Raw genomic sequence first — 21,090 nt, 5'->3', positions numbered from 1 at the left:
TAACTATATAAATTAAAAGATTTATAAATTTTTTAATGTTTATAAGAAATAAAAAAAATAATGAAGAATATTGTATATGTAAAAATAATTAACTATAAGGCATCTAATATAAAAGAAATTCAATACTTCTTAAAATACTTCGAAATGGATTTGACTATTTAGACTTTATATATAATACTGTATCACTACATTCTTATTAAGTGAATGATATAATTTATCATTTTCATTTAAAAAAAATTTGTTTAATATATATTATTTATTTTTCATTATACAGTTTTATAAAACTAGAGTAGCTCATCAACGATTTTATAGAAATAAGTTATCTAAATAAAACAAGTTAAAATAATTATATAAAATAAATTAAATTTATAAATAGCATAAAAATATTTAAAAACTGAAAGGTTAATGTTTGAAAATTGTTCGGGATTGGATCAATTTCGAAGAAAAAAACGAGCTCTTGGACTCATGTTTGTAAACATTGATTCTGCGAATTTTCGTATAGTCTACGCCTTATTTTCTAGTGTCCAACAATATTTCCGTATAGCAGCGTAGATTGAAAATTCCCGAACTTTCCAACTTTCCCTTCTGGACGTCTCGAATATTCTTGAGCTTCGTTCTGACATCATCAAGACTTTCGGCTAGCAATAACATGTATAAGCACTGTTGTCAGCGTTTTAAGCTGCCACGCGAATATTTAAGGGCAGCCACGACTCACCGAGGCTCACTGTATTTTTAACGATCATTCACTCGTCAGTTATTTCTCATAGTATATCTCAATCAATCAGTCATCAATTAATACAAACAGCCACTAAACTCCGCCGCACAAGAGTCAATCAATTTACAATATATACGCACATAATTCTGTCAGACCCTGCAATAATAAGCCAGTAACCCAACAGTGAAGCCATAATAATTTATAACCATTTAAATGCGCCATAGTTGAGCAGTCAAGAGCGCTGATTGCATTTCATTAGTGCATATTAAACTAGAAGCCCACCACCTACAAACTCATCACATAATTAGGTAAGACATGAATTTCTGTGAATTTAATTAAAAGGGCAAATAGTCGATCACAAAGCTCGTGCGAACGGCTGAAGGTGTACGGTAAATTTTTGAATACGTTACCATCACGTGGCACTACACGAAGAAGTACCAGAGATGTATGACCTCTTACTTTCAGTGTAACCATTTAGTACCAAACACAATATAGAATCAGGAGATTTACACCTATCGCGTCATGTAGTGCATACCAACGCCATGTGACAACTACCATCAAGATCTCATAGATTCTCAGTACCATCTTAGAATCATATTTATGTGTAGTCTGCAAATAAATAAAGAAAAAAACGCCACGATATGCTATGTGCTAATATTATATAAATACGCCTTCCTCTTCCACTTGCCAGCAATCCTCCTACCGAACATCACTGGGAGGTTTTAGTCTAATCCTAGACAAAAATAGTTTAATAAAGGACATACTGAAATATATTAGCACAAAAAATATTACAAATTTTAACAGTATTTACAAGTGTTTTACTGATACGCAATTATGCAAATTTGTAAAGGAATTTGATAATAAATGAACATATCTTCATATATTAGTGAAATAAAAGTTCTTTCCATTCATTTTTCATACTAACAGTGAACTGAATTACTTTTATATAGAAAAACTTTCATTTTACTAAATAAATTATGCTAATTAATTGGGATATTATATTCTACAAATGTTGATATCGTATATTTCCTAATATAATTTAAAAATAGTAATATTTAAAATTTCAAAAAAAATTATAAAAAAGTATATTTGGGTATATAATAATTGGTTTATTATATATTTTTGTCTTTTTTGATCGTGAAATTGAATATTGCTGATTGGTTAAAAAATATAAAGGAACGTTCGAAATGCGAGGACAGTTATTTGTGTTATTTTTATTATTTATTTATTTGTTATTTCCTAAAAAAATGTTTGCATACGCGTATGCGTAGTACTTTCTTCCCCCCAAATATATATATATATATATATATATATATATATATATATATATAGAAGTACGCTCTTGACCTAAGTTTGATCTGCTTTTCTAATATTACAAAATAACCACGTTAATGGGAATGACTAATAATGACTGAGATTTTATTTAATACATTCCATTTTTTTTTCTCATCTTTTTTTTATAAAATTATTAATCGTGCGTTTTTAGTTAAACTCTTAATGTCAATAAAGGATAGGAATAGGATAGAAAATTTTTATATAATGCAGGAGAAATTACTATAAGAAAAAGGGAATACGTTGAATATAGAAGGAAACAATATAAATGTTTGATCCAATGATGATCCACTGGTCGAAATTCCTTTTGTATGTGAAAGGCTGTTAGAAAAAGGCAGGTGTCGGATTTGGTTTTGATTGAAAACAAGAAGACGATCAAATCTAAGTAAGATTTTCAAGTTATCTTCTTTTTTTATGCTGCACGTACAATAAAAGCTGCTTTTACACAAGTTGTAACAAGTTTACACAAATATTTTAATAATAATATAATTTGTGTATGTTGGTGCATTAATAAATTAGAACATAATGTTTTTTTGTGCAGAAGAATTACTATATTAGAAATATAATTATTAACTAATTTATAAAATATAATTTATATAATATAAAATATAATTTATAAAATATAAAATATAATTATACACAATGAATATTCTTAGTTCAACGATTTCAATCATTTTATAAATGATTATAAAGTTTTTCAATAATAAATTTTCAACTATATAAATGAATATCAATATTAGAATATTTTCCATTGTTCATGAATAATATTTTTTGATGTCTTATTGCTTGAAACTTTTGTAAACAAATGAAATATAAGATTTCCCTATGATAATGACATTCTGTATTTGCATAAGCCATGACTTATCGTCTTACGGGAATAGTACGTTATTCTGTTTTATGTAGCAATATGAAATTTATAGATTTTATAACAACAAATTTTTATTAACAATTCTTAAGTTCCAAACCTGGGAAATAGTGTTTCTAATTAAAACTGTAGAAACCAATATTATTATGGGACCAAAGTGTATAATTATAAAGATCAAGGATTTTTAATATTTTAAGTAATTAATTTCAAATGAAAATTATTTCTTTTCTGTTTACATATTTTTGTATATTAAATGTATTGATGCCAGCATTATAATTTAAAAATATTTAATTACGCTAATGAAGAAAATATAAATATTGCAAATATTGTATATAAATTCTAACTATGAATTATTTATTTCTAATAAAATTTTTCTATACAATTTTATTTAAAAAAATATATAAATTGTATATTTTTATAGTACTTTTTATCATCTAAAATAGAAATTCAAAATGTGTTTGTTGGATAGTTTTTATAATAATAAAATTATTTTTATATTAGAATATTTATTGTTGTATTCCTCAATTGTATTCTACAATTTATTTATATATACTACTTCGCCTAATATCAATTAATTTTATTTGTTTTAAATTTAAATTGGTAAACCAACATTTACATTTATTTTGCAATATTTCTCCACTTTAATAAAAAGATGTGTTAATAATATGTCCATTACATATTCTAATTTCCTTTATATCTTTTGTATTACTATATATTTCTGAATAATATTAAAAGTTTTTATGGTCCTTTATAAATTTTTTCATTTTTGTCAAAAGTATAATTTCAGAATTTCGAGTAAATAGTGCTTTATTATTAATAATGGCGCCCTTTAAAAAGAAATTTAAATGTATATTTATAAATCAGTTACTAGAATTCTATTGTTAAGACAATTTTATAACTTTAACTTTTTTGTTATTGTTAATCTACTTATCTTGATAACTATGATATGATTAATTAGTTTTTTTTTACAGTGCAATACTTTATTTATTAATTGTGTATTTGTCAGTAATAATTTACAATAAATATATCGATTACATACCTTTTTCTGTAGTAAATACCGCCATAGTTTTGTATCATTATTTTTAAAAACAATGTTATCTTATTATATTTGTTATATTTATTGCACTGAATTAGGTAAGATTATTACATACTGAAGATATTCTTGACAAAATTCACCAAATTGAAATGTTAACTTTCAATGTATAATAGTTAATAAATTAAAACATTAAGAAATTTTTAAGATTCAAATTTACTAGTATAAATTATAGATAAATCAAAGATTTTTCATTGTTTAGGTTTATTTAATAATTATAAAAATATCTAATTTAGAAATTAAACACTATTTTGGAAACTTTTGGTTTTATACTTGTGTATAAATGTACGTACAATAAAAATAAAATTCATCTTACAGAAACAAACTTTTCAACAAAATATAGTTTTTATATTTTATCTAATATAATATTAAATTTTTTAATTAATTTCATATTTAATCTGAATAATTTAATATGTATAAATTCGTATTTTTTAGAATGCCTAATGTAGATAATGCCGCATTAGGTAAACGAACGTTTAATATGCGTCCAGACATAAAACTAGCGACCGCGGATGTAACATCAACCATAACAGCGCCATCAATCAGCAATCGAAATGATGATATGTTGATAACAAAAAAACCGTGCTGCCGACGAAGGACTGTCCACTTTACCGTTTTCCTAGCCGTTTTTTCTACGATACTCAGTCTTCTATGGATATATACGTTGACAGCCGAGCTTAGGTGAGTTAATAGCAGTACATTTGTATCGCTTGCATCTTATTGATTATAATAAATAAACTATTTTTTGTTATTTCCGGAACACAAATATCTTAATTTGTTTTAAAAAAATATTTTTTGGACAGTAAAGTAGGAGTACAAATATGCGTTTTTCTTTAAAAAGGTGTATGGTAGGGTATAAATCAAAGAATCAACATCTTGTATAGAGTAATCTTATTTAAATTGATTAAAGTATTATTGCATTCTCTAATAAAATTTTATTCTTATACTTTGATTTTAATTAGCTTTAAAAATTTATGAAAATCTATGAAGTGTCTTAAAACAGAAATACAGAGGGATAGCCACATAATATGGATAAAACCATTCATGGATTATAAGGATTGTAATATATCATCATGAATTTATCAAACAAAAATATTAGAATTTTTGTTTAATAAAAAACATCTCTCTTTCATGCATAAGAATGTAATACATAATCTATGTAATAAATATCTAAGTAAAAAAAAAAAGGGTTAATGCATATAAGGTAACTACAGTGCAAATCAAGTTAACATTGAATGATTTATTTTGAAAACAGAACTATATATAAAAAAAATGCTTGAAACAACATTATAAATGTTAAAACTTTTAAAATTGATAATAATAATACATCATCTTTTGCTATTATTTTAAATTTCATTTTCATATCTGGCAAAATATACATTAATTAGAAAAAATAATCGTAAAAAAAAAATCTTTTCTATAAAAGGAATGTAAATATATTGTCATAAATTATTTAAAAAAAAATTTAATTTATGAAAGATAAATAATTTCATTTTATAAACTTTATTTCCTTTATTTGCATGAGTACAACTATAGTATAAAATTACATTTTATACTAAAAAAGATATTGAAAATTAATATTTTTCTATATAATAAATATATTATTTTATTTATTGCAGCATTTTTATTTATTTATGATACATATACAGTAAATTTTGTACCTATGTCAAAAATTGTTCGTGGGAAGGTATATTCCGATACCAGAAGAGAAACGTTGCGTGTACACTTTTATCAATTCGTGTGGATTATCAATGACTATTGTAAATTATATATTGAAGTATCGTTACTAAGCAAAACCTCATCGTTTAAATCCTTACGCTAGATTTGCAATAAGAAGACAAGGAAGGAAGGTATCTTGCCTTGTACCAGCTATAATTGCAAATGATAATTAATGTTAAAATTGAATAGATTAATAATATAATAAGATTCACTTGAATATTGCAAAGCATTATTTCCATAAAATAAAACAATGAAATTTGATTTCACATTGATTAATATATACGTTACTATAAATTATATGTAATTTAAAATTATAAATAAAATCTAAAAATAGACAAAATATGAAATATTTTTTTAACTATAAATCATACTATTTTATAATTATCTTAATCCATTAAATTTTATTATAATATCGCATAAATGTAAAATAGTAATAAATTAACACAATAAGGAGAAAGAAAATGATTTTTATATTTACGAAAATGTTATAATAAAAATTGAAAGATTTCTTTGTATTTAAATTGATTATTTTATTTAAGTATTGAAGCAAGATTTATTAGATGAATATTTTATCATTAGGATGATATGTTCTATTATTTCTATACATATTTTACATAAACTTAGAAATGATTGAAGTTTAAGTATTACATAAATCTTTTTAATAAAAATATAATTTACATATAAGTGTATGCTAAAAAATCTTATTTAACCAAAGCTTGTATAATTTATTAATAAATATAAGTAATACATGTTTAATAATAAAAATTAATAATATTTAATCATTATATATTCTTATTCTAAAATATTTATAAGTTATTTTATATATACATTGTAATAATTATATATTATTTAATTTAAATTAAAGAATCTTTCTTTTTGTAATACTGTTATAGCTTAATGGATCATGGCCAAATTAGTGCTTTTATCTAAAAGAAACGAATTTTATGAAAAAAATTACATAGCTATGACAATTAGAATAGCAATATTTAGCTATTAAAAAACTTGACACTGCTTGAACCACCAAAAGTAAAGTAGTTACATCTAAATATTTAGTTTTAACAGTGTTCTCAAGTATTCTGAGGAATGTAGTACAGTAATTTTGTAATATGAAATAATATATTCTTTCTTAATTTCTAATTTTCCATTATATTCTCTCTCTTCATTTTTACATTCTTTTACAATTATATATATATATATATATATATATATATATAACGTTACTAAATAGGAAATCGATAATTAAGATTTAAATAAAAAAACTAATAATAATTTTTTTTTTTAATATCGTTTTTTATATATTAATTGTATTAAAACTGCCAAAAACTACATTTAATTTAAAACATAATAACATTTAAATGTATATTGAGGAAAAATAAAAATATTTTATTTATTAATAGTTAACAGAATATTTCATTACCTATACACTTAGAGGCTATTGTTTTCAAATTAATTATAATATTTAATTATAAAATGCTTTTTCAAAATATAAAAGTATTAGTAAACTGAAACAAAGTTTGTTTTATTTTTTGTAGAAGAAAGGCATTCGACGTGAATATGACGAAAGATTATGTGCTTTATAATATCTCTATAGACAACCCAGATTTAGTAGCATACATAAGGAACATTCGATTAAAGACATCTCATCAAGACTTGTTAAACGCTACTCGAACGCCAGAAGAGCAGTTTGTCGTCAGTCAACTACAGGACAAACGTGAGGGAGTTTACTTTGAGTACCTAAGCAGGGTAAATGCGCGCGCGCACGCACACACACACACACACACACACATATATATATAATATTTTTGTTAAGAATTTCTATTAACTATTGTTTAAAAAGTTTTGCAAGAGTTGATATAAAATTGATAGGAATACAAAAAATAATTCTATATTACAAATTATAAAATATAAAATATTGCTTTTTCCTTTATATTCATAAAGGCTGGTGCCATTTCAACAACAGCATGGCTTGAATGGAATTTAAATTGGCGAGGAGTTATTGTCTTTACTGATCCACGAAATAGAAGTAGAAGAAATCCAAAAACAATTGTGTTTCATGCTTGCCTTAGCACTGATAAATACATCAAAGAGGTATGAGTTAATATTATAATATAATAATTTTCTTCCATTTACTCTATTTTTAGTTTGTCACCCCTCCTCTATATATATATATATATATATATATATTTACTTATATATTAATCTATTAATCTAATCTATTTAATCTTCAAAACAATTTTATTAAATATTAAATAAATTATCTTCTATAATCTTAATATAAAGTTTAAGATAATTATTAAATTTACTGTAGATATATTTAATAAATTACATTAAAAATTTGTTCAATACAAAAGCTTATTAAACATATGTTTTACTATATAAGCAGTTCCATTATTTTTATTGGAAATATAATGTGGAATTTCTATTTTGTAATTATACATGAGTTATGTACGAAAATGAACAATACTTGTAGGAATAATTTAATTTTTAAAATATATTATATTTAAGTAATCAAGTTGTAAGTGGTTATTAAATTGTGAAGAGATAAGATACAGAGAACCTGCTTATATTTACTACAATAAATTAACGTGATTTGTGCAAGATTTGTAATATTCCGTACAGGCTTGTGTATAGTTATCCATTATTTAATTTGAAATGTAATTAAACATTAATATTTTATATCATTTAGTCTATTTAAAATATACCAGAATTATTTTATTCAATTTTATTTTATATGTTCCACTAATAGTGAAAGTAATATTACAGAATTGTACCTCTATCTATCTTATTTTATAATAAAGAAATTTATATATTATATATTTTGCATTAAAGATAAACTTACTGAGTATCATTCATTTTAATTTGAATTCAAAAATTCGTCTATTTGTGCAATAACATAAAAAATGTGTTTGTAATATATATTAAGTAGTTTTTATCTGCTAGGAAAGAATTCTGTTATTTAAAATTGCTTAATAATATAAAACCATACTGTACCATTAATCATAGCTTATGATAGGTACATACTGTTTAAGTTAATAATATTTCTAAATGCAGATAACATATCATCAAGAAGCTGATGTACAGGTCATGAAGTTGGGAGAGGGTCATAATAGCCTTGTTCTTTCTAAAGAGAGTCTACCAGCAACAAGATTAATGTGCTTTCCATTATACTCCATTTTATTAGCTTATAATACAACCAACCTCGATTATTTGAGTTTGGACAGCACTGAAGTTCAGGATGGATTGGTAAATTTTTTAATGAAAATTCCTTTTCATTTCATTATTTTGAGTTGATTTTAGGTTCAGTTTTTGTTTTTATCCTCTCTCAAAGTACGCATCAGAAGGTTAAAGATTATAAATCTTAATAATCATATAAAATTAAGTTTCTAACTTACAGATTTTAATAAAAACAAAATTTATTAGTCCATTAAATTAAAAGTTTTATTTTAAATTTGATATAAATATATATTTTAGAAAGAAAAAGTCAATTGTAAATGTTTAGATAGCTTCATTTTATATAATTAATTTATAGTTGTTATAACATTTTCTAATATTTATTTAATATTTCAATTAATAAATTGATGTACATTATATTCCTTTTTATTATTTTTCATTCACTGAATATTATACATAACTGTAAGTTAGAATTCAGTTTTATTTATTACAAATACATTATAATAAATGAAAATATATTAATAAAAAAAAATTAATAAAAAAACTGGAATTATTTTTTTAAATATTATATATATGTACAAAAAATTGATTTGCAAACTTGTCTGTTTTAAAATTAATATATTTAATGCTATATTTTAGAATTTCAAATTGAAAAAGATATTTCTTGTAATTCATTTTTGTTTCATAAATTTTTATGTAAAATCTAAAATTATCTTTTTTAATGTAGTAAAACCTTTATATACCTCATTATATATACATATATTAAATATAATTTAAGAAACATAATCTATAATATATAATTCAGTTGATTATATTTATCAATATTTGCAAATATAAAATCCAGTTAAAATGTTAGAACAAATATTTTTACAATAATTTTATATTCCTGAATAATTAATTGAAAATTACTGCTAATTATCAGAAAATATGCATGTGCATACTGTATATTTTATTTTTGTTATTGATGCCTTAACTTTATGTTATTTTAAAATTAAGAAATTTATGATGAGCTTCATCTTATTCTTTATTGATCTGTAGGTATTGGATACAGTTCCGTGGGATCTCATAAAGATATCAGTGTTATCAATTCATTGGGGTGCTCACCATACTGATACTGAGACAAAAAGCATCATTAACAAGCTTGGTAGTCATAATTACAAACATGTTAAAAGCCTTGTAACGGGTAAACTTCTTTTCGTTTACAATCGTCAACTTAAAATATGAAAGCAACTGAAGTCTGTACTCTCTTTATTGCTATACTTTGAAAAAGCAATCATAACAGCAATAGAAATTATAAGTAATCCTGAGACTGAATAGTGTGCTATCTAATTTTGATCAATTTAATTTGAATTGGATTATTAACATCTCAACGATTCGATTATTTTTAAATTGCAAAAAGTAAAATAACAAAAATATGCAAAGAAATTAAAAAATATACTTATGATACTGACATACATGCATATTTTTTTAAAGTAGCAATACGAAATATAACTGATTTAAAATTTTAAATCAATAATTTAGTATTAACATTTATGAATATTTATATAATTTTAGTATGAATATATAAAAGCCGATCAACTTTATATAAAAAGGAAATATTAATATAATTTAATTTAGAAAAATAACAAGTTTATCGGTTTATTTCAATTTCTTATAAATTGTAAAAAACTGACTTATAGAAAGAGAATAAAAATTTGGATTTTAATTTTAATTTTACATATGTAAAAAACACATTATATATAAAAATTAATCTAATAATCAATAATTTTTCTGATTAAAATAATTAATTGTGATAGCTGTATAATTCTTAAGAATTTTGCACATTGTTTATTCTATTTGAATTATAAAAATCATGTTTTGTGTAGTAATTTGAAGAAAGCTTATTTTCTATAATTTATTCAAAAATGAAATTTTTTATAACAAGGCTGCATAAAAATGAAATTTATTAACTTATTTTTATATTCTTTAAATATTTCTTATGAATTCAGACCGTGCGTTACCGCAAAAATTATTTATAACACTTCAAATATTCAGTATTTTCTTAATCAAATAGTATCACATGTAAGTAACGAATTATAATTAAAAAATAACATATTTGTATTGATTTGCAATAAGATTCTAAATTTTACATGAAATAATTAATGATATTGTTAAAATCTATTTTGTGTAAAAAGTAAAGTCTTATGTAATTATTGCTTATATATTTGAAATTGTAAATGTATCCATGGTTATTCGATACTTATCTACATCAAAGTAATGATTACTGATACATTAATAAAAATATATCAATAAAAGCGTTACCAAATAAAAAAGATTATTATAATATGTTAAATAAATAGAAAATTCTGTAACATCCATATTGATCATAAAAAGTACATAATGCATTTAAATTAATTGTACAAAAAATACAATTTTCAATACAAGGTATGAAATTGAAATTTGAGAATAGTAATAATTTTCATTGATTTTTATTTAAGGTACATAATAAACTTAAATAATCTCGATTGTATTAAAATTGAAGCTATCTGCAAAATAAGTTAAACTAGTACTTATTTATTGATGCTTGCAAGATGGCTAATAATTTCTTTAACTCAAATGATGTGTTAAGTTGATAGTGCCCTCAAAATACTGTAATGTTTAATTTTTTATTATTTAGTAGTTTGGTTTTATTAATATTTAGTGAAATTCATTAAATTATATTAAATATTAACAAATTTAATTTAATCCACCAAATTGATATAGTATTTCTGCTATAATAACAATAGGATATGCTTCTTATTGGCTTTACAATGCAATTCTTTTAAATCCGTCAGATGTGGTTTTTATTGTCATTTGTTGATTTATCTTTCACTTTCCGAAATATATTGTAAGAAGAGTTGTATCTAATTTAATCATGTATTTATCAAGTTATAAAAATGTTTAAATTGTAAATCTTATTTACTTTTGATTTTATTTTTGTTATATATGTATATATATATATATATTTTTTTTTTTGATACTTAAACAAGGTATAGCAAAGGAAAATGGGTTAGCACTTTCATTTATTATACTATTATACCACTACAGCATACTATGGATTTCATATTTATTAAAGACATACATCAAGAATATAACAAGTGGCCTGTAACCCATAAAATAAACAACTAAACAAATTTTGTGTATTACTATATTTAATTGATTCAGTTTTCAATATTATCTTGGTTGTAGCATTGATATTATTGTCTTGATTTTCAACTTACTAAGATTTATTAGCTTTTATTTTCTTCTAAATTCATTCTTTTCTCATCTTTTTTACGCTGTAATTTAACTTTTGATAACATCTTTACTAATCATTTGTATTATTTATATTTATATAATTAATACTAATAATACATAACATCATTACTAATTTTACCAAATGTAAATTTGTTTATCTTTTATTATTTCTGACACTAATCATTTCTATAAATTTATCAATATTAATTTTTATTATTGTTAAGTATATATTTCCAATATTGCTGCTATTTATTTTATAATTCATCTCTGCAGGTTTTAACTCATTGGTATTTGTTATTCATTATAATTTTTCTTATATTAACTAAACCATCTATTTTTACATTACAGTAATCAAGTTTCATCAAGTTACCATGTGGAATAAATTATTATTGGTATTATAACTTAATCATCACTATAGCATAGTTCCATTATAACTTTACTTATGTAATTAAGAACAGAACTTGAATATATGTAAAAATACATCTGGTATTAATCTTACATTACAAATGTTTGTATATATAGATTATTCATTTTACAGATTTTCTAACGCATACATTTTTTCATTGCAAAATTTTATGTAATACCAATGAGATAAATATGATTAATCACTACTCTATGATTCACCTATAACTCTGATCTGATCAATGTGTTAAGCTATATTTAAAATTTTTTTCCTCACTATAGCTTATAGCACCCAAACGTTTATTTTATTTCATAGTGATTTTTTTAATATCCAATTTTTAGTCACATTCTTTACTAACTCAAGGATTCAATAATTTACTTAAATATAATATATTTATTATGCTAGTTAATTATTTATTTACAAGTCAACCATAATTGCAATTTTATCATCTAATCTTGTAACTATTTTAAGTACTAGAATTTCTTTTAACAAATTCATAATATTAAAGTATCTCCTATCATTATTAGTAATTGTTGTTCATGCAGCTGTAACTCATCCCTCGAATATTTCTCTTGATTAGTTTATTAAGTAAGTTTTTAATTTAAGACTTCTATTAAAGTTATATTCTCAATTTCCTTTGTATTTTCATTTTATTATTCTACATTCAAGTTGATCGTTTTATCATGCCTTAGATATAACACATACATCCTCAAATTTATCCAATTGGATTATATACTGTAGTTTGATAGCAAATTCCGAAAGATACATTTATAAATGTTTTTTCTTTTATTAGACTATTTCTGTTTCAGCTCTACATAAGTATCTTTAGTGAGACTCACATATGTGTTCGGAATTGAGACAGTTTTAATTCAAATTTTAAAATTGGGAGCGATTCCAGGAATTCTTGTCACTCCATAGTGTCTAATATGCGACAATATTTTCGCATAGCAACATCGCAACGGATTTCGGCATAGCAACAGGCTATGGCGCTTTTGTCGGCGTCGCAACTATGCCGCAAATATTTAAGAGCAATGCACCACTGCTCACGGTGTTTTTTACTATCAATTCGTTAGGGTTCATTGAAAATCTACCTCGCGTTCACTCAACTGTTATTATCACTCAGTATTTTAATATACTGTGACGACGACACGTGGCTGCAAATTCGGCAATCAATTTAAAAACACACCTGGATTATCAAAAGGAAATCAGCAAGATTATGAGTGACTTTACAGTGAGGCCTGTTGGAATCGTAATCAAAGGGGGCACGCCAGTTACGCAGAAAATCAACATGCCTTGTCGGTAACTTACAAGGTATCAGCTACTTATCAGCTAATCGCACACGAGCAAATTGAGTTTCATAAAACTCGTCTTCAAGAAGTCGACAGGTGATAGGGTACGCTCTCTCGAATTAATACTTCGTCATCGTGCAGTCCCTTAAACAATCGACCAATTGACGCAACACGTTAATTTCATTGTTAATTACAGACAATTCATAGAAGAATCGACTAAATGCATCTTCAAGCCTTCAATGCTCGAATGCTTGTAATCATGACTCGTGCGTGTAACTAACCTTTCTACTGCTCCCATAAATAACTAAAGACATAATTGATTATGTACCAACCTCCATCAAGATTTTACAATTAGTATTGTCATTATTTCATCAAATATACTTTATTTTAAACACCATCTTCTCATGCTACCTCATGAGCATGATCGACTACACATGATGCTGATATTTACAACATCAGCATAACCTCAACTTTCAAGAAAGAGTAATATCCATAGAATCTACGATAATCAAGAACACAAGGAAACACCCTCATCACTACAATCTCTCTCAACAACAGTGCAATTGTACAAAATGTATTCGCCGTTCCAACTTGTTTTACCAAGGCCGGTTCGAAGGATACAAATTGATGCCGTTGACAAATCAGAGACCATGGGTGTTGTGTGGTAGCGATGAAAGGTCACAAGTGGAAGGGATAATATAATAATACAATATAAATATGGCTGATGTATATGCTGTTTATTCCGTTATTTATTGATGACAAGGTTGACTAGTATTACTATTATTAATTATGGAAATAATTCTTATGGTGGATTAATGTACTCTCATCTATGAAGCGTGATGATTGAATTTGACCGCAGAATGGCGCGAAGTTTAATTCGTCGACACTCGCGCTGTTTGTTGCTTAAGTCCATAAGCGTCCAAACTTGAACTAAGGTGAGAGTTGCCGACAAGACACCCTTTAGCGGGCGCGAACTTGGCGACGCTTACTGGAATCTATTCCGCACTGTTGCTCTGGGGAGAGCCTCTTCGTCCTTACTTGCTTTTCGATGTCATAATCTCTGAATCTCAGAGTATGCAATTATTGTAGTAATAATATTACTTAGGAAGACTGCTCGTACATTTGAAATTGGGACCTCCTTGGTCTTTCTTCAAGGGAGCTTGTCACTAGATCCTTGTCGTTGGAATGCGTCGCCCGCCAATAGGACTTGTAAGTATAATTGTATTGAACTACGTTAATAGGAAACTTCCAGTGTATTCGGACTTCGATAAGGTAATGCGTCTCCCGCCAATAGGACTTGTAACGATAGCTGTGGTGAATTACATTTATAGAAGACTACCAGCGTCTTAGGACTCCGATAAGGGAATGTGTCTCCCTCCAATCGGACTTGTAACTATAGTTGTCTTGAACTACGCTAATAGAAGACTTTCCACTTATTAACTGAACAGTACTGTATTGAGAGTGAGAATATTGAAAAGTGCGCCCCTTAAATACATTCGCTAACCATGAATTTAACTTGAACCCCTTCCCTCATTTTCCGTCCAATCAGGGACTTCTCCCTTCTCCCGGGCAGCGCCTCTTGTGGCTTCATGGTTAATTAAGGGTCTAGTCGTCTCTTGGTCTTCATGGCAAGAAGAGCTCCCGTTGTCGCTGACGCATCTGGCACAGCATGACAACTTGTGTGCAGCGGGAAGGGGGGTGGTCCGCTATTACATACTGCTTGAAGTAGTTACCGAGCGGAGCAAATTCGTACATATGCCTAACTGAGTGGGTTTTCCCGTGTTTATTGTATTGTTTTTCTAGATGTTTTATGACACTATTGCTTGATAGTTGCGAGCAATAAAGTTTTAAAATCTAAACACAAATTTTACGATGTTATGTTGCCAGATGTTATATTGCATTGAAAAAAGGTCTCGCATTCTCGAACAGCAATATTATTACAATATTTAACAAATAATAAACATTGTTTTACTAAAATACATAACATTTTTCAGCCCTTCCACTTATTTCCTTTTAAGCTATCCTGACGAGAGACTAATCCACTTAAATATTGAATTGGCAGTTCAGGCCATAAAATAAATCCTTAAATTCGAACAATATGTTTGCTTTTCTTAAATCCACAAGACAATTGCAGCGTGTACATTTAATAATTGATACATCTATTATTTTCTTATGTTCATGGAAAATTTATGTTGTTTTTGCAGACATTTTTCTTAATCATTATGTGTATATAAAATACGTAGTCTAATTTCAAGCTAGTCCTTTATTTATTTTAAATTTTACTTGTTCTATAAAAACCAACTGGATTCTAACATTTTACTAACTATAAACTTTTAACTTACAAATTAATACTTATATAAAAAAAGGTTCGTTTCATATGAGAGGTATTTAAATCTAAAAAAGAAATTCTAATAAAATTAAACGTTGAACAAAGAAAATCATTCAAATGAAATGTTTATAATATTTAAATAAATTTATTTAATTTATAAAAATCAAATAATTTAAAATTAAATTTAAAACAAAATAATTAATTTTTTTAATAATATTTAACAAAATTTTATTTTATTAAATTTGCATATAACTATTATTAATTTCTATCATTCACGGCAGTTAGTTTAGAAATTTACATCGTGAATTTTTCGATTTACTGAAGATACATAGTTGTTTAACCAATAATAAAACATATTTTGAATCATTATTGTTATTGTACTTTGATAAATATTATATTTGGATTTTTGTATTTAAAGGTAAGTTAATATGAACAAATTATAAAATAAATTATTTTTAATAATTACATATATTAAAATAGCAAAATTATTCAAATTCAATCAAAAATATAAAATGCGAAAATATTACATGCGAGTCACTTGTGTTGAAATTTTACATATGTTGTATTAAAAAAAAATTGTAAGTTAGGAAAAGTCATCTTGGAACAACTACAATAGAGAAAATGTAATATACGAAACAGTTTATTATGCATTGACAATAATAAGAATGAAAATTATTATTCGCAGTTATATTTTCTTAATTATTATTATAACTAATATAAAAAGTATAAAATGCGAATTTGTAACATAGGCAGTAAATACGTCAAAATACCTATTTTTTAAACGTTTTATTACTTATTTTATATACTTTAGTATTATACACTAACAATTGATTTTGTAATTCTTAAACTTCTAAGAAATAATTAATATAAAATACAAAAGTATTACTCTTTATATTATAAAAAAATTTTAATTAAGTTAAAATTTATTTCTATAAACTAGAAGAAGGTCAATAAATTATTCGATATATTAATTTTATAACGTCTTTAATAAAAAAAAAGTTTAATTATAACCACTAAAATGAAACAATGTTAATCCTGAAAAACTTATATAATTAAGCAGACATAATAAAATTATCAGTTAAAATATATATTTAATTAATATTTTATTTATGAGTTCAAAAATATGCGATATACTAAAAATAAGTTCCCTTTAATTTTGATATTTAAAAATTCATACTTTCTGGGGTTTATACAATTTATTACATATTGTATACCTACTATGAAAATATATATTAGTTTTGTTCAAAATTAGTTAATTTATATAATAATTGTTGATTACATGTATATAATTAAATTAACTAAAGTACTAAATTATATATAAATTCAAAAATATATATATCAATAATTAAAATTCTTGTAGAAAAAAACAAAATTCAAAGTATAAAATACTATAAATATTGAAATAGAAAATACATTATTTTTAAATTATAGACAAAACATTATACAACTAAAAATAAAAATTTAAATAATAAATCTAATATAAATAGTATATTTTAATTAATTTATGCTGATATCATTTGTGATTACGTTTGTTTCATTTTATGTATTACTACGGCATAAAATAGATTCTCTTCCGTTATAAAGAAAAAAAGAAGGAATTCTGTATAAATAGAGTGGGAGAAAAACAAGAATAAATTGAGACAAAAATATCAATTCAGAAAAAAGTTGGAGGATTTAATTTTTCAGAGATTATTAATGTTTCTATTAGAATGTTTTAACCGAAATATAATATATTCTATAATTATATTATATTATATAATATATATTTGTCATTCACAGGTCAACTACGTTAGTCATTGTGAATGAATAAGAGTAAATCGATCGGTCATCATAAAAAAATATAGATTACTAAATTTTACTTTATTATTAATAAATTTTAGATTATATTTAACAACCACTTTATGTCGATACGAAATGTTTCAGTTTACTGCTTTAATAAGGTAAAGCTAAAGCTCTTTCATTTAATAAAGGATTAATTTTACAGTAAACATGAAATTGATAAAATATTGTTTTAAAAAAATTTTTATTATTATAATTGTTTTGATAGTAAACGTAAATTTATGTTTTCTTTTAGCCTGATAGATATTTATTATAATTGTTCTGAAGTTTGTTTGTAATAAATCCAAGCTCTAATAAAAAAAAGTATTGAAGGAAATAGTTTTTAACTAATTTCCTTATTTTTTTATTTTATTAAATTCGAAAAAAAATTAAAATATGTCTTGAAATCATTGATGATGAAATTTATTATAAGATTATTTAGATGAGAATAATTATTTAAGATTGTTTGTATCCTGTAGTTCTGATGATTATCCATTTATTATTCTAATGCAGTACAATGTTCAATGTGAACTAAATATTATTTTCTAAGTTTTAATAATTATTTTATCTATGAAAAAGGGTCTAATTTTCTTATTAATCGTCGTTATGTTAAAAGATTAATCTGAATATAAATATCTGTCTGGGATCAGACTAAAAACCTCCTTTTGATGGTGGGTGGAGGTGTTGCTGGCAAGTGGAAGGGGCAATGCAATTGATTCAATACTACTTGTAATGTTTCTTGTCTTTCCTTTTATTAAATATAACAAGAACATGAAGGTATGAGTGAATAAATAGGGTGAGTTCCTTCAATTGGTTTACGTGATCGTGAGAGTGTGTATACTCTCAGTGGAGTGATGTGAGTTTCCTTCCTTTTACGAGACGAGTCGCTGTAGTGGCAGTGAGGAACGTCCGTGTTGCGTCACTACTTACGTGGGCGTTGGGTTCGCCGGTATAGTTGTGGTTGTACGGAACGGTCATGTGTGTTGTTTACGTGGACGTTGGGTCCGTCGCAGTCGTAGTTTGCGTCAGAGCCACCGCTATTGTACCGAAGTCGTCTAAGCGAAAGTGGGTCGTTACTGCTTTAGTGTCGGTGCGTAAAATCTGATTCTATCGTATCGAAGTTTTCTAAAGGGGACCGGTTTTCTGCTGCCTTAGTCGTCGGTATGTACGTGAGATCCGCCGCAGTCGTAGTATGCGTCAGAGCCGCCGCTGTTATACCGAAGTCGTCTAAGCGAAAGTGGGTTGCTCCTGCTTTAGTGTAAATGCTTTCTTCTTAAAGGTTTTCTTCTCCCTTAGTCGTCGGTGTGATCCGTTAATATCTGTAGTATGATTTCGATATTTTCACTCTTAATTTATGTTAGCACTAGCGCATTATTAATTTAAGTTTAGTTAACGGATTTTGATAATGTGGCGTTACTATTGGCTTGTTAGATTGGTTATTAGTTGAGCATTACGTATGTGTACTACTGCAGTGAGTGATGACTGTAGAGAACAGCTTGAAGATTGAATAGTGCACCCGTTATAATGACTGCGTAATTGTTACTATACTAGACTGAGACAAAGACTGACTGCTGCACGACTATGCCGATTATTATCGTGACGTCACTAGGATATAGCCTTGGAGAGTTCATCGGCATTGCTAGTTGAAATTATAATATAATATTTGAGCATTCTGCGTACTGAGATCTTCCGAATTCGCTGACGTGTTTACAACGTAATGTATATATGTTGATACCTCTCCCACTTTTGTATTCCGCTTTTCAACTTATCAATTCGTAACAATATCAAATATGAATTTTAATAAGGATTGTTAATACGTTTAAAATTTCTTGAATAGTTTTGTATAAAAGCATTTGTTAATAATTGTTCATAAAAATTCTTCACTATCATCTCCATTGATTCTCGCACCACAGCCACAGATTCTCGCAGCCATTGTTTCTAGCGCCATGGTCGGCTCCTTTATTGTCAGCTTACAAAGCTGACGCGTGGATATTTAAGACAAGTGCATCACGAAGCGCATTAGTAGACTTTCAGTCATTGACGGAGCAGTTATACTATTCATCTATGAAGACTAGTCGTCCAGCGAGATAATCACGAATGTTGCAGATAAAAAGTGCTGGCGCTAACTCAATCATATCAAGAAAACACTAGACGATACAAGACATACTCCTTAATCCAGGAGCGTGCATAATAATTGCTGATCCTTGCAAAATCAGCAATAAATCAACATCATAAACAAAGAGCATTCGTATTAGTGAACTACTCATTACAGGATCAGATCAAGGTTACTGCATCACTGTGCGTAAACAAAGTCTGTGCACATAATTGCTAATCCTTACAAGATTAGCAAGGCTAATATTACATAGCGTAAAACATACTCCCTAACATGGAGTGTGCACTCTCGGTTGTCGATCCTTACAAAATCAACATCATCATCAAGGAGCATCTCGTGTAGAAAAACTATTCACCACAGGAGCAGTTCCAAGCTAATGCATCTACGCGATTGAATATAGGATGCACCTTTCCATCGCACAAATCCAACACATCAATAATGTAATTGTAAATAAGCCATAATAAGCCATGTTAATAGAAGAAGCACTGTTACGGATTGAAGCAGTTAAAGGCGGAATACAAAAGTGGGAGAGGTATCAACATATATACATTACGTTGTAAACACGTCAGCGAATTCGGAAGATCTCAGTACGCAGAATGCTCAAATATTATATTATAATTTCAACTAGCAATGCCGATGAACTCTCCAAGGCTATATCCTAGTGACGTCACGATAATAATCGGCATAGTAACAGACACCGGTGCGCTACCAGTGTCGCAAGCTCGTATGAGAATATTTAAGAGCAGCGCTTGATGCGCATCTTCATTGTGCTAGTACTAACCACTCTATCTTCAAGCGTCACCACTACACTATCGTTCTCCATAACTACTCACGTACGTAAGCATCAAACAGTCCAAAGAACTAATAGTGAAGCCATATCTATAAAGGCGACCCAACGGCCACGTAAGCAATGCACACGACCGTTCCTTACAACCACAATTATAAAGATGACCCAACGCCCACGTAAGTAACGCACACTACCGGTACT

General features: G+C 26.3%; 1 protein-coding gene across 1 annotated transcript; it reads left to right on the top strand.

The window, feature by feature from the left end:
- Positions 1-2,235: 2,235 nt before the first annotated feature.
- LOC105361527 (EGF receptor activation regulator Star) lies at positions 2,236-10,334 on the top strand. The gene is made up of 6 exons (XM_011498737.1): positions 2,236-2,432; positions 4,441-4,686; positions 7,257-7,467; positions 7,663-7,812; positions 8,776-8,967; positions 9,934-10,334. The coding sequence occupies exons 2-6, from the start codon at positions 4,442-4,444 to the stop codon at positions 10,117-10,119; spliced, it is 984 nt and encodes a 327-aa protein (XP_011497039.1). The 5' UTR covers positions 2,236-2,432; position 4,441; the 3' UTR covers positions 10,120-10,334.
- The last annotated feature ends 10,756 nt before the right edge of the window (positions 10,335-21,090 follow it).

The sequence above is a fragment of the Ceratosolen solmsi genome, unplaced genomic scaffold (genome assembly GCF_000503995.2).
Source record: "Ceratosolen solmsi marchali unplaced genomic scaffold, CerSol_1.0 scaffold30, whole genome shotgun sequence".
In the NCBI taxonomy this organism is placed as follows: Eukaryota; Metazoa; Arthropoda; class Insecta; order Hymenoptera; family Agaonidae; genus Ceratosolen; species Ceratosolen solmsi.
This window is presented reverse-complemented; position numbering and strand designations above follow the sequence as displayed.